This window comes from Carya illinoinensis, chromosome 4 (assembly GCF_018687715.1).
Source record: "Carya illinoinensis cultivar Pawnee chromosome 4, C.illinoinensisPawnee_v1, whole genome shotgun sequence".
Taxonomy (NCBI): domain Eukaryota; kingdom Viridiplantae; phylum Streptophyta; class Magnoliopsida; order Fagales; family Juglandaceae; genus Carya; species Carya illinoinensis.
The window spans coordinates 44,140,438-44,155,142 of record NC_056755.1 but is presented as its reverse complement, the minus strand read 5'-3'; the positions used below and the strand labels follow the sequence as shown (position 1 = coordinate 44,155,142).

The 14,705-nt window shown below is 36.9% G+C and overlaps 4 protein-coding genes across 11 annotated transcripts; 2 read left to right on the top strand and 2 right to left on the bottom strand.

Moving 5' to 3' along the window:
- Nucleotides 1-4,719: 4,719 nt before the first annotated feature.
- On the top strand, nt 4,720-6,435 carry LOC122306123 (exopolygalacturonase-like). The gene is made up of 4 exons (XM_043118531.1): nt 4,720-4,965; nt 5,068-5,376; nt 5,508-6,023; nt 6,148-6,435. The coding sequence occupies exons 1-4, from the start codon at nt 4,837-4,839 to the stop codon at nt 6,379-6,381; spliced, it is 1,188 nt and encodes a 395-aa protein (XP_042974465.1). The 5' UTR covers nt 4,720-4,836; the 3' UTR covers nt 6,382-6,435.
- A 924-nt stretch (nt 6,436-7,359) lies between these two features.
- On the bottom strand, nt 7,360-12,330 carry LOC122306125. 8 transcript variants are annotated; one of them, XR_006241450.1, is made up of 6 exons: nt 11,857-12,181; nt 11,101-11,182; nt 10,595-10,753; nt 10,165-10,339; nt 9,535-9,681; nt 7,360-9,187 (listed from the first exon to the last, which is right to left on the bottom strand). XR_006241450.1 is itself a non-coding variant. In XM_043118535.1 (4 exons), the coding sequence occupies exons 1-4, from the start codon at nt 12,046-12,048 to the stop codon at nt 10,281-10,283; spliced, it is 492 nt and encodes a 163-aa protein (XP_042974469.1). In that variant the 5' UTR covers nt 12,049-12,181; the 3' UTR covers nt 9,776-10,280. The 8 variants fall into 8 exon arrangements, 3 of the variants coding, with proteins under 3 accessions (XP_042974469.1, XP_042974468.1, XP_042974467.1); XR_006241453.1 differs by having other exon boundaries at nt 7,360-8,826; XR_006241449.1 differs by having other exon boundaries at nt 7,360-9,681.
- LOC122306552 (F-box protein At3g07870-like) lies at nt 8,438-9,450 on the top strand. Its single transcript, XM_043118976.1, has 2 exons — nt 8,438-8,747; nt 9,248-9,450. The coding sequence occupies exons 1-2, from the start codon at nt 8,438-8,440 to the stop codon at nt 9,448-9,450; spliced, it is 513 nt and encodes a 170-aa protein (XP_042974910.1).
- A 554-nt stretch (nt 12,331-12,884) lies between the features above and the next one.
- On the bottom strand, nt 12,885-14,344 carry LOC122306124 (major latex allergen Hev b 5-like). Its single transcript, XM_043118532.1, has 2 exons — nt 14,188-14,344; nt 12,885-13,644 (listed from the first exon to the last, which is right to left on the bottom strand). The coding sequence occupies exons 1-2, from the start codon at nt 14,200-14,202 to the stop codon at nt 13,144-13,146; spliced, it is 516 nt and encodes a 171-aa protein (XP_042974466.1). The 5' UTR covers nt 14,203-14,344; the 3' UTR covers nt 12,885-13,143.
- Nucleotides 14,345-14,705: the final 361 nt, after the last annotated feature.

The window sequence follows — 14,705 nt, the reverse complement described above, 5'->3', positions numbered from 1 at the left end:
TAAGAGCAAAAATACATTTAAATCTAAAATAGAGTTTGAAAAATACTTACAGCGCTATAAGGTATTTTTTGAAAACTCACGAGGTTGCAAACAGTGGAGAAAAAGCAACATAACAGTATATTTTACACTGTGGCAGTGGGTTATAAATTATCCACTTTCGAATGGCGACAAACCAAGACACGAAATTGATAAGCAATGGTCTAGAGATGTTTATAAAGTTAAAGGAAGTGAGTTTTGGCCGTGGGTGGCGGTGGAAACGGCAATGGAAGTACAAAAAGGGGCTGATCGGAGTTGAGCTCGTGGGAGCTGCTCCGGCAATGGATTGGGGCCGGAAATGGGTGGGTTAGGATGGCAAGAGGTAGGGGATGAAGTGGTGAAGAGGTGGTGGCCGAAGGTGGAGCGACGACGCTAGAAATGGCTCAAAAACGTGCGGAAATATGGGGCTCTAGGGGGTTAACGGCGGCTCAGATGGGACTGATTTTTTGTGCGGGTGTTCACCGGCCAGAGGGGGGTTTTTCTGGGTGGGAGGTGTCGGCCACGCCAGCCGGCAGCGGTGGTTCTAGGCAGCTCGGTTGGACGGCGACGGGAAGAGAGGAAGAGAGACGTGCGCGCGGGAGAGGAGAAGGAAAAAAAGAAGAAGAAGAAAAAGAAAGAAAAAGGAAACGAGGAAAAGAAAAAAGAAAAAAGGAAAAAGGGAAAAAGAAAAAGATAGATAAAGAAAATGAGGTCCAGTCCTCACCTCCGAAAACCAAAAATTGATCCGACGAAAACGATTTTAAAAACATAAAACGACTAAAATAAATTAAACACCACATCAAACTAAAATAAAACCAATTAAAATACAATAATTTAAAATAAAAGAACTAATATATTAATTAAATTAAAAAACTCATTCAGTAAAAATACACGTAAAAACGGGGTATCACATATGGTCTGGAATTGGATGAGACAATACCAACTCAGATGCTGTAAAAGAGCTATAGTCTAAAAAGGGAATATATGCTCATGAAAGACCACATCTCGGGAAACAAAAAAATATTGAGAGTTCAGATCATACAATTTGTATCATTTTATTCCAAAAGGATAACCAACAAATACACACTTTCTAGCTCTAGGGGAAAATTTTGACCTATTATTGCTTAAGGTAGAAGCATAACATAGACAACCAAATACTTTAAAATGACTATAGGAAGGAATCACCATAAAGAATCTGTTATGGTGATTGATTGTTGAGAATATGAAATGGTATATGATTAATGATGTGAGTTGTTGTTAAGACACATTCTCCCCAAAAATTTAATGGAACATTTGATTGAAATTTTAAAGCTTTTGCCACATTTAAAAGATGCTGATGTTTTCTCTCAATAATTAAATTTTGTTGAGTGGTCTCAGCATAAGAGGTTTGATGGATAATTCCTTTCAAATGAAAAAAAATCTCTCATTTAAAATTCTAAGCCATTATCCGTTCTTATACATTTTATTGTTTGTTGAAACTATGTATGAACCAGATTATAAAACGCTATAAGAATGTGTTTAACCTCACATTTAGATTTCATTAAGTAGACCGAAGTTGATCTAAAATGATCATCAACAATTGTTAAACACGTACTTGAAACCATTATGAGTAGGTACTGAAAAGGGACCTCATATATCACAATGAATTAAATGGAAAGATGAACTAGGTTTATAAGAATGAACTGGAAATAATAATCGTTTCTATTTTGCCAATGGGCAGATTGTACAATGATGGTCATGTACAAATTTATTTGAAGTAAAATTTGGAATTGACTTGGAAAGAAACAACAATCTCGAAGATGATGGATGGCCTAGACTATTGTACCACATATGGTAATTAGAATCATGTATGGAATTCACACTAGATTAAAGTATGGAAGTAGTACTTGTACTGACTGAAGGTTGTTGCAAGAATTAGAGACTAGCTGCTTTTCTACCCTTCCTAATCATTTTCCATGGCATAAGGCCTTGTATATAGCAAATCTCAAGCATAAAAACAAAATAACAATTCTGATCAAATGTAAGTTTAGTTATTGAAAGAAGATTATATGCAAAACTTGGAACACATAAAACATCTTTCAAAACTAAACCTTTTGATAAATTGACAGTACCAAGATGCGTTATAGTAACATTTTCTCAATTTGGCAATTTAACAAATATGTTAAGAACTTGGGTGATTGTGGTAAAAAGACTAATAGAATGAATAATGTGGTTTGTAGCGCCTACATCTATGATCCAAAGTGCTAGAAATATGTGTTGAATTCTCATTTTACATAGATGAAAAACTTGAATGACAAACTATTTTACCTAAAAATGAAGGCAAATGACTTGATTGGGATATGAAATTAGTTGCCTGATGAGTGGTTTTGGGTGGTTCAGTTGGTTGTGGTTGAATAAATTCTAGTAGTTGTTGATACTCTTCTTGAGAGAAAGATATGCAATTCTAATCAAAATGTGTACTCGAGGGTTGATCCATAAGTTGGTTTGTTGATGAAACCTTTTCTTTTTGTTTGAAACTTGAAGGATATCTGTGTAGTTTGTAGCTCTTGTCTACTGTGTGATTAGTCATTCCACAATGAGTGCACAAATCTTTTTCACTTCTGTACTGTTGTTTTCCAATGTTAATCTTTGGACCTTCAACCTTTTTGTTCATGAAAGCTACATTAGGTTCAAAGCCTACTCTTCCCATGGAGCCAACCTCCATTTGTTTCTCTTCTTGAACAACTAAAGAGAAAACTTTAGTAATTGGTGGGATGGGTTCCAAGAGTAAAATTTGACCCCTAACATGAGCAAATTCCTCATTCAACCCCATAAGACATGATTACATGTTGATGTTGTTGATATTCTAAAAACAAACGAGTAGCCCCACAACTACATCTTTTAGATGTCACACATGTGCAACTAGGCATTTGATTATAGTTCATGAGTTCATCCCACAAACACTTGAACTTTCGATAATAGACACTCACTAAGGTTTGATCTTGAGATAAAGAAGAGAGTTGTTTTTGCAGCTGGAAAATCCGTGGTCCATTGCCTTGAGAAAACTGATGCTTCAACTCATCCCACATATCTTTGGCAATCTTCGCAAAAACAAAAAATGGTCTCCCCAATGTCTCTAGCCACGAAATTAAGAATCCATGATAATACCATGCTGTTACATTGATCCCATATAGGATATGAGGAATCTGTTTCAACTGGCTGAGGGACTGCACCATTGACAAAGTTAATTTTGTTCTTGACCTTCAAAGCCATTTCCATTGATCTACACCAACTATTATAGTTGTCTCCCGTAAGAAGATTGGAGACCAAAATCGAACCAGGGGAATCTCCATTTTGGAGATTATACGAACTAGAATCCTCTACATTTGATGAAATAGAGGAGGAACCAGCCATTCTTGCAATGGAAAAATGAATCTTACAGAACCGGAGCAAAACCCTAGGTTTGCTGCTCTGGTACCATGATACGACTTCAATCAAGAAAGTAAAGATCGAAGAAGAAAGAAGAGAGAATACATATGATATTATTCAACTTGAACTGTACATTGAGTTATCTTCTATTTATATACAAATGAGTTAACTAACTCATAGTAAAGACTAAAAACAAAAAGTAACTAAAGTACTTAGTAAGGACTCAAATGTAAAATGAAATTTATATGCAACTTGATAGTATTTACAATAGATAATGTTTTATGGAATAATATTAAGCCATTATTATTTTTGTAATGACATAGTTAGAATTTATTTTATTCATAGAAATTATCAAGTAATCTTTTAGAATGTCATCTTTTATTCTACTATATAAACTAGTTTATCAAGTTTCATGCAAAATCTAGATATTTTCATATCATATTAAGCATATAATGGTATAATATAGATCTTAAATAAATTATTTTATTGCTGAATGAACTCTTGAGGATAACACATCTCAACTATTTTTCATACAAATCATAAACTTTAAATTGTTTTTCTTGTATTTTTCACTTTGAATTCCTTATTAAAAAGTTTAATATTGTATAACAAAAAACTTTGGGATCCATATTAATAAGTTTATATTTTTCCTAAATTTAATTTTTATTTAATTTTGGTGAAGCCACATCATTAAAAAGAAATAATATATATATATATATATATATGGAGACATAATATGTTATCATGTCTCGAGTACTTGCCATGTATTGAAGTGATTGAGATATATATAAAATCACTTCAAATCTAACATGTTAACAAGTGTGATTAAAAATGATAAATTTAAAATAAATAATGATATTTGGTTTAGTCAAGCGCCGCTTCTCCTTCCAGCTAACTTCACAAATCTAGAACAACTTTTGTTATAACAACATAATGATCTGTGTGAACGGGGGGATCTAGCTAGCTAGGTCATGGATGTGTGCAAAATCTGTTTCATGAAGGAATTAAATTAGTGAAAGCTATCCATCCATTTGTTTCAAAGAGCTAATTCGCCAACTGATGAGGTTTACTTGGCATGGTATAATATATGTGCATGGTTGGCACACGGCCGGTACTAAGATTATATGGGAAGAAGAATCGATCGCGAAGGCTAAAAATAGTACGTTCACATAATTGCGCAAAACCATGCACAGACCTTGTAAACAAATTCAAAATTAGGTAGCAGTTGGTTTGCGATTTTAGTGGTGATGAGCTTCTGTGTTTCACTATAAATATTCAAACCAAACTGCATGCTCAGCCAACTAAGGATCTTTCCCCCAAAGTATTTTCAAACCCATATAATATATAATAATATATAATAATTTTTATAATTTATTTATTTTTTTATATGTTAGCTCATAAACCAATAATATCATGGGTTTGAAAATCAATGTGGGAACTGTAGCACTGCTGTTGTTGTTAGCATTATATGCTGCCAATGCCCAATCTGGTGTCTTTGATATCACCAAGTACGGTGGCAAATCGAATGGAGATATCACCCAGGTACTTATGTATATTTGCATGCATGCATGCATGCATGCATTGATCAGTACTTTCATTATTATAATTAATTGTTCTTAATTTTGTGGGTGTTTAATTAATTAGGCTGTGACAAAAGCTTGGCAAGGAGCCTGCCAAACAGCGGGAAAAAGCAAAGTGGTGATTCCAAAAGGGACATACAGAATGGGGGCAGTGCAATTTAATGGACCGTGCAAGGGTAGGATCGAGTTTCAGATTCAAGGAACCGTACAAGCCCCAGGCGATCGCAGCTACTTCAAGTCAGGAAGTTGGGTCAATTTTCAACGCATTAACGGCTTCACTTTGTCTGGCGGTGGAACTTTTGATGGTAAAGGCAGCAGCGTTTGGGGAAAGCGATCGTGTTCTGGTATCAAATACTGCGGTGACCTTCCCATCGTAAGTACTACGTACTTCATTTCCAATAACTTCAATTAATATATTTTTCTCAACATTTTTTCTTCCTTTTACCTGTAAAGAAGTACGTACGCGCGCGCTTATTCATAATCTACTTTGATCATCATGTACAGAGTCTCAGGTTTGATTTCATCAGCAACGGACTGATTCAGGGCATAACATCTTTGGATAGCAAACAATTCCACATTAATTTGTTGGGTTGCAAAAATGTTACCTTCCAACACGTAAATATCATAGCACCTAGAACTAGTCCCAACACCGATGGAATCCATATTGGGCGATCATCTGGAATCAGGATAATCGATACAAAGATTGCAACTGGTGATGATTGTGTCTCCATTGGTGATGGCAGTCGGGATATACTTGTCCAAAGAGTAACTTGTGGACCTGGCCATGGAATCAGCGTTGGAAGTCTTGGCAAGTATTCGAATGAAGAACCTGTGGTTGGAGTCAAAGTTGTTGATTGCACACTGACAAACACACAGAATGGCGTGAGGATCAAGACATGGCCTAATTCCTATTCTGGCACTGCCTCTAATATCCACTTCGAGAATCTCCTCATGAAGAATGTCGACAGGCCTATCTACGTAAATCAAGCATACTGCCCATGGAATCAGTGCAAAGCACAAGTACGTACTTACAATATCATATCAAACTACTAGTTAGGTTTTGATTTGTTGTTGACTTCTTAATGTTCAAACTTTATGAATACTACTAATACTTTAATTTGATGGTGTATGTTTGAACTACTAGAGTCCCTCCAAGGTCAAGATCAGCGACGTCACCTTCAAGAACATAAAAGGTACAGCTAATACTAGGGAGGCAGTGACGCTTGTTTGCAGTAAGGCAGTACCATGTCAGAAGGTGCTGTTAAGTGACATAGACATCCAATACCATGGAAAAGACGGCCGCCCTACTTTCCAATGTACTAATATCAAACCAATGCTCAGTGGAAAACAGAATCCTTCTCCTTGTACGGTTAAATAAATTCCAAAAGGTCCCAACTAAATTATAATAAAATTACAATAAAATTTAATTAAACTTGATCTTGTGCACTACGTTAATATATATATATATATATAATCTTGCATGAATGCAGTTTGTTTGTCGTAAAATACATGATGATCAATTGTGGCTATGGAAGTGATGAAGTTGAAAGTGTTGATGGAAAGAGACTTGCATGCAGATGTTATAAATTCTGATATGATGCATTAACAGCGCCGGCATTGAAGACCAAAATGCATATATATATATATATATATATATATATATAATAAATGTTCAACTCCGTATATATATAAGAAGTAAAAACAAACGGATCGACAGCAGCTAACCCATAGCTTATGGACTTAACATGAACAAATTAACATGCTTGCTTCATCAGCGCTATGCTTGAAGATCGAACACCTAATTCTCATTACTGATCATATTATTCCAGGGTACGTAGTCAAACATGCATGCAATCCTTAAAAACACAAACAAGTGATTTTCTTTTTCTACCCAATTACCAATTACTGCTTCACATTCCATTAATAAAAACCTCATGATAATATTATTGAGAAGTACTTTCTAATTTTATTTCTTTTCTTCACCTCTTGGGTTGTAGCTATTTTAATAATACTGATTAGAAGATTAATTTAGGAAACTAACTTTGTTGTATGTTGAAAAGGCATGAGTAGTTATAGAGACACGTGGAGTTTATCAAGAGATCTATACAAGAATACTAAAATGTTTGTGAAATGATAAGCACACAGGGACCAGACTGAGGAAACAGGGGGAAGGGCGTGGGGAGGGGCGATCTGAGGATCGACACAAAAGAGAGAGGCTTGTGGATTAGGAGATAGAGATAGCAGGAAGAGTGACTCAGTACTCACGTTCAAAATAAAAAGAAAAAGGAAAATAAAAGGCCTTAAACATGAAATAAACAGAAGATGCAACAGAACTAATAAAAGTTACGCACACATGATCAGTCAATCATAAACGAAAATGCCTTAATTTTTCTTTGATCCACCGAAGTGACCGATCAAACAATGCTCCTGTTGTTCTGGCTTGAGAATATTCAGCCATTCAATTTAGGACAATCTTTATACAAATCGTCAACTTCTTTATACCCAATTAAGTGAATGGTTCGAGAACATGAGCTACAAGGAAACTTTGCAATTCCATGGAGCTTGGTGAACGTCGTTTCGCTCCTTGCATCTTTTACCAAAAGGGTACACTTCTGTTGAAGAGATTTTTATCCTTAGGGAAATTGAGACGTCCATCGTGCCCTACGTCTCATGAGAACCAACGTGTTAACCCGAGGCTAGTCTTATGAACCGCTGGACCCTTTTGTTTAGGAAAGACTCCCTTCAAGCAGAGCTGCACCCTTGTGTGTGCAGAATAACTTTTTAGCAATCTCAGGTATGTCGTGATCAGCCTTCCAGGGTCGATTGATCTCAGATTCTCAGTGATCCCAAGCGGGTCCAAGAGGCATTCACGTTTCTATTGGGAGAATGCCTATTAAAAAACTTGGAGAAAAATGATCCCTAGAGCCAGCCTCAAGTTTCATGACAATAACATTCTCAGTGATACCAAAATACGAAACTGACTATAAAGTTACATAAACCCCTAAAAAGTGGTGAATATGAGGTAATACTTTTTTTCTGTGACGGAATAATATACAAGGAAAGATGCCACACCAGAGTACAAACGCCACTTTTGACTCTTGAGATTACGGGTGGGTCATTGTCAATAAGGCCACCAATTCATTGACAAAGAACTTTGTTTCATTTTCACTGTAATGATGGCAAACACCAACCTTTTTCCAATAAAATATTTCAGCTTTGGCTCTTACATACTTTGCTTGTGGTTTCCTCCTCTTCGAATATTAACTCTTATCATGCCATTTTACTGCAGACTTTTTTGGGTGCTGTCTTCCCTCGGGATCTTTGCTCTTGTTTTTCCTTTGTATTGTAAACCTTCACATTGTCATGGACTCGGACTTGGAAAGAGACCTTGAAAGAAAGAGAAGCAAGCTAGAAGGGAACCACCAACAGCCGGAATGGAAAGTCTCCCACCCGAACTCATCCTGAATATAGTTTCAGGGCTTCCTGTTTCGTTTTTAGTACAATTCAAGTCTATATGCAAAGGTTGGCGCATGTTATTACAAAATCCTGATCTTGTTAATATGCACAGCACACGCATGCGTGAGAGCAATCCATGCCTCATCTTCCACTGTGATTATCTAATCAGAAACCAGCTTTACTTTGTAGAGCTCCCTGCTTGCATCGACAAGAAGGAAAAGGTGAAAAAGCTTCATGTGCCTTTCTCGGTTACGATGCCTGAGTTTGATGTTGTAGGCTCATGTAACGGTTTGCTCAGCTTATCTGATCCATTGTGTAGTGATGCACTCTACATACAATACCTTCTCCTGGAATTATCAAGTGCTCCCTAAATCCATACAGTCTTTGAATCAAGAGCTGGTTTTTGGATTCGGGTTTCATGCCACAACCAAGGAATACAAGATTAAGATAGTGTATTATAAGAATGCAGACGGAGACTACCAACGTGGGTTTAGACTCACTAATATGAATTGAGAGGTTCAAAATTTCACCCTTGGGGGCTCAACCTGGAGAAGTAAGGGAAAGGTAGACTAACATGCATCTTTACCCGCCATCACAAGTACCCTTAATTAATGGAAGACTTCATTGGGTCACTCGACCACGTAGATACAGCCCAAGGTGCAGCATCATCTCGTTTGACTTAGCAGACGACCAATTTCAAGAGGTCCAACACTTGATTGTACGCATTGCTTTAAACATGCATAGATATCATTAGGTGGTTATAATAGGAAGTTGTCTTTCTGCTGCAGTTTATTGCAACTACGAGATACTAGAGATATGGGTGCTGAAAAAGTATGGTGTGGGTGAGTCTTGGAACAAGAAATTCTGTATAGGAAACTACGTGCCTATTGGACTTGAAAAGGATGAGGACCAATATTTTGAGATTTTGAAGATCACTTCGAAAAGAAGGTTTGTTAATTCGAGTTTTATGCCTCTTGAAGACCGGCGGTGAGATCTTGTGGGAGTGCAAAAGCAGATCTCTGATCTCATATGATGCAATAAGTGGAAAATAAAGACGTTATGTTTCAGAAAATACCGAAGTGGTTTCGAGCAGTTGTACATGTGGGTAACCTTTACTGGATTGACACCTCCGTTGATGCTTGAAATTCTAAAAAGGAGAAGTAGATGCTTCTTTCCCTGTGAGTTTGCGTTCTTACTGCAATGCGCGGGACTTTTTTTTTCCCTGTTTATTTGCAATATCTATCACCAATACCTATAATGTATGTGATTATGAACATCTGAAAGTGGCATTTGATGCCCCATGAAGAGTTAAGTCGTAAATTTGAAATCCAAATTAGTTATTACAGTATATAGTTTTGGATGCAATAGCCTTCAACGACCTTTGCTCATGTTCATCCACGCCAACATCTTCAATCTTCTCTCCCAAGATTTCATTTTAGTATCTACCATCTCCCATACACTCTAGTCAAATACAGGCTTTCCTAGTCTGGGAGGGTCCCTTTTTTCCTTAAATATAACCTTTTTCCCCACAGCGGATTATAAATAGTCATTGGTGTGTCTTAAGTGTCCTGCTTTTTAATACCATCCATTTTAAGGCATCAATTGTAGTCTACATATATCCACTGTATGGCATCATATTGTGGTCACTCCCCAAAGCAACACACGTGCACACAAATAGTAGTTAGAAATGAGAGACTGAATATACCTTGTGAAAGAACATGGTATATCATTTGATCGGTATACACCCTTGAAGAAAATGATAGAACATTGTCTGTTGTAAAATAGCCTCACGAGTTGATTGGTTACCCCAGACCACCAGTGCTAGCTGCTTCTCAAGCACTCCAAAACATCTTTTTGGCCAGTGAGGTACTCGACCAATCCTTCCAAGTTGACAATAAGTAATTAAAGGAAGGGTAGAATTGAAAAATATTGAGATGTAAGATCTGGATGAATCATCTAAACTCTAAACTCCACCAAAACGTTAATGATATTCTACTATGCAAAAGAACAAAAAAAAAAAAAAAAGGTATGGCTGACACTTTTGCAGACACTAAATTCTTCTCAAATTGCCCTTTGGATAAGAGTACACACACACACACACACACACAAAAGTAGGACCACAGATATGCTATTACCATTGGTATAATCTCGACAGTCATGTTGACCGACCCTCAAATCAGTTTCCCAGCTTTTATTGAAATTACATGCCATATCTACCGCATCCACTGGCAAAGATCCAACATACCAGCATTTCCTTCTTGGTAGATTTTTCAACTTTCTCATAAGAATAACTCCTAATAGAAAAAGATATGTTAAGTCTAGCATTCAGTTTATAAAAAATCTATGTCAAATTGTTGGACCAAACAGTTGTTACTTGTTAAGATATAAAATAAATAATAAAATCTACATCTTCCCATCAGCTTAACCTTTTGGGACAAGTGGTGAGTAAGGGTAAGATATTGCAAGTGTTCTAGCCACACATAATAGACAGGTCCAAGTGTTCTACACCATTTTAGGTATTGCAATTTGCATCATAAAAGGTTACGGAAAATCCACATTCTAATGAGATTCAATAATCATACATCAGCACATCAAGCAGAACCAGTCAGGCATGAAAGTTATGGTACGATTTAGGCCTAACCTGGTACTGCTCTACCGGATATAACATCAAGAGCCACATATATATTTTCAGGATCTTGAGGTTGGAAGTCAAAAACCAAGGCCTGAAAAGAGAATCAATCGGATTAAAACATTTTCAATGCTATAATGCAAAAAGATTTAGCACAGTGAAGTCACACTTTCTAATTTCTCTAAGTCGCTAGATGAATTCCTAACACAGAATGAAGTTAACGTCTCAGTCCACCTCTAAACATCCAACTTATACAGCACGAAGCAAGCTTTTTCCAAGGTATATTAAGGATGGGAGTGCTTAAAATAAATGAGTGACGCTTCTTAGTATAAGCTCTTCATAATAATTTCCACGACAGATGAGAACATGGATATCATGCCATGGAAAAAGAAAAGAAAAAGAAAATTAATCCTTAATGTTGGAAAAATTTAAAGAAACTAAAGAATCAATCTTTGCAATATTGAGTATGAGTATTATTTCAAATTATGCACTCCCACACAAAGGGAGTGCTATCACAAGCAAAATTGTCAAAAACAAACCAAAACAGAAACAATATCAGAAACCCATACCAGGATTGAATAGGAGAGACTCAGAGCGACTCAATTCCTATTTCCCAAAAGGAAAATTGAACTTAGACAATAACATATCCATCATTCAAAGTCCCGAGTAATGAAATGCTAAGATAACCCAGGGAAGATTTTTTATCACTTTTAGCACCGAATCAAGAAGAAAGAAAAAAACCAGGGTGGAAATTGCAGGGAAAAGAACCTGAGAAGAAGGAAGTGGCAAGGAGGGTTTGATGAGAACCATAAAATGCTGCAAATCCCAGAGATTGAGAGAGTAGGCAGCATACATAAGCAACTGGGCTGGTCCTTTTGTGGCCCTTAGAGGAACAGCTACTACATATACTTCATCTCTGCCTCTTGTTATTGCTGATTGTGCGAACATTACTGAGGCCATTTTGGTTTTGCGAGAAAAATGAAACGTTGAAGCAGTTGGATCGGTTGCAGTCACCGTTGAAGAAAGAGGAAAAACATTAAACGATAAAAATGTCAAAAAAAAAAAACTTGAAGCGAAATTTTAGCCACATTTTACTCACTGGTTCAGTGGTCATATCTGATATCACTCTGGCTTATTGACGTGGGTTTATTGTTTGCATTCGTCTTGAATTAAGAATTTCGATGTCAGACTCAGGATTGAACTGAGCTGGGCCGGTCTGAACCGAGCTGGGCCTAGAGATTATACAGGCGAATAATGAGCCTCTTGAGTTGTGCCTAAAATATGGCTCTTTGCGATTATGCTTAAAACAGGAATTGATAGTTCACAGTTTGACAAATGATATCACAATCAGATTTTATAAATTCGAGTTGGCGAAATACTCTCCCGGCCAGTGAGATATTGTTGGTGGGAAAAATATAGTTCTAAGTATAATTACGTATTAATATATATATTAATTTAATGTGATTGATCAAAAAATATATTTTATTTAAAATAATACTAATGTAAATTTTAAATATAGATGAATCAATATTAATTTATAAATTAGTATACGTTTTTATTTATACGAAATAAAACTCTTGTTGGAGTGTATCCTGTAACACTCCGTATAGACTTCGAAGGAGTGTAGATTTCGTGCTTGGAGCAAATGCCACAGCAGTCATATTGTGGAGAAATAAATATTTTGCAGTCGTGGAGCGACAGTGCAATAATTTTGAAAAAATTGAATAAATATAAATTTTTAATAGTAGATTTTATTATTTTTTAAAACCGCTATCTTATATGTATAGGTAGAGAAATTAGAAAACGAATGAAGTAGTAGTTATTATATATTATGGTTCACAAATTCTCACTGCCAGTCTGCCATATGGAAAGTGGGGATTTGTTGGATCTCGTGAGCCATAAGTTTAGGTCCCATACCCTGCTTCCAGCTTCCTCCATGATCATCATTATTAAACTGCTAAACTACAACAACAACAACTCCCCTTTGACATGCAACCTAGAGATGACCAAATAACACAAATTTCAACCAAAGCACAGTTCCTGGACATAATTATATTACTCAGCCTTCACCACAGGTGCTTCTTCTGTGCCAACTTTCTCCTCACCTTCAACTGGCTTCTCTTCTTCCTTAACAACCTCCTCCTTTGGAACTTCAGCTTCTGTTTCTGGCTTTGGTTCTGGTGCTGGAGCCTCACCAGAATCACTTGATTCTTTAGTCTCCTCAGCAACAGGCTCTGGTGTTTCCTTCGGGGTCTCCTCATCGGTCTTCGCAACTGTTGGCTTCTCAATCACAACCTTGGTCTCTTCTGCAACCTCCTTTGTCTCAGTGTCGGCTGGGGCTTCAGGTTCTGGAGCCACAACTGCCTCAGATACTGCCTCGGTTGGCTCAGATACGGCCACGGTCTCTTCTTCTCCCTTCGGCTCCTCTGGGGTGGACTCAGGTGCAGGTGGTGCAGTCACCACCTCTTCCTTGACAGTGGTAGTGATCTCCTGAGCCTTGAGTGGTGATTCCTCATGAGTTGTATCCTCTGGGAGGGATGTCTTTGCCGATGCAACCTGAAGAGCCAACGATCATTTGACTTATTAATGAAACGGATCGAATTGCTAATTAACAAGGGTACTTCTGATCAGGTTTGAAGCAAACAGTACGTAGTAAATGAAATATCAATTGATAAAAAAAATTTGTTAATTAGAGTTTCCTATCTCAAAGAGCATAAGAAGGTAGATTTTTGTACACATACTTTCTACTGGCGTTGCAGTTTAAGTTAGATAGCTCCTCAACTAGTACTCCACAAAGGGGTGTTTTTTCTACATCAACCTTGAAAGTTGAAACGGATCGGAACTGATGTAAATAAAACTAGACGGTGAGTCTCGATTGCCATGTATACTCAGTTTTTCTCAAGCTTTAGTTGGCTTTTCATGGAAAACAAAACTGATTTTCCTTAAAGAGATGGCTTAAAGCATATGCATACATGACCACGTACAGAACTAAAGTTTTACAAATAATGTTAAAAGAACTAGTCTAGTGGCAGAGGGCATGACTGCAGAGATGATCCGTTCATAAACAAGAGTTTAGCTACAACTTGATCAATGAATTACCTCAACAGTAGCCATTTGAACACCCAAGGGAAGTGTAAACTGAACTACGTACGTACTAAAAAGATAAATAGAAGCAAGATGAGTTTAGTGTAAGAAGTAGAGATCAGAACACTTGGAGATGAAAAGGTGTTCAATGACAGTGCTTTATATAGGCGTATAGAGGACTCGATCGAGTTCATAAGAGAGAGAAATTAAGAGAGGGAATCTTGGGATTTGACAGTACCCCATTTCACTGAATAATGTTAGCATGTTTGGTAATAATGCAAAAGGCGGGGCTGGCAATGAGGTTGTACTATTTTTTTTCTTTTTTAAAAAATTTATCGACCTGTTTCTAAGCTTTTGGTTGGCACGTATATAGGGCCAAAAATGGAGACCATTTTCCATGCAAGTCATCATCTTCCTTTGGTTGTGTGCTTCTGTGCTTTGTGCAGTTAGGTATGTAGGGGACCTGATCATGACCTGACCATCATTCACTCATGCTAATCAAGTTTAAAAATTACTCTCGTTTTCATTTTTCA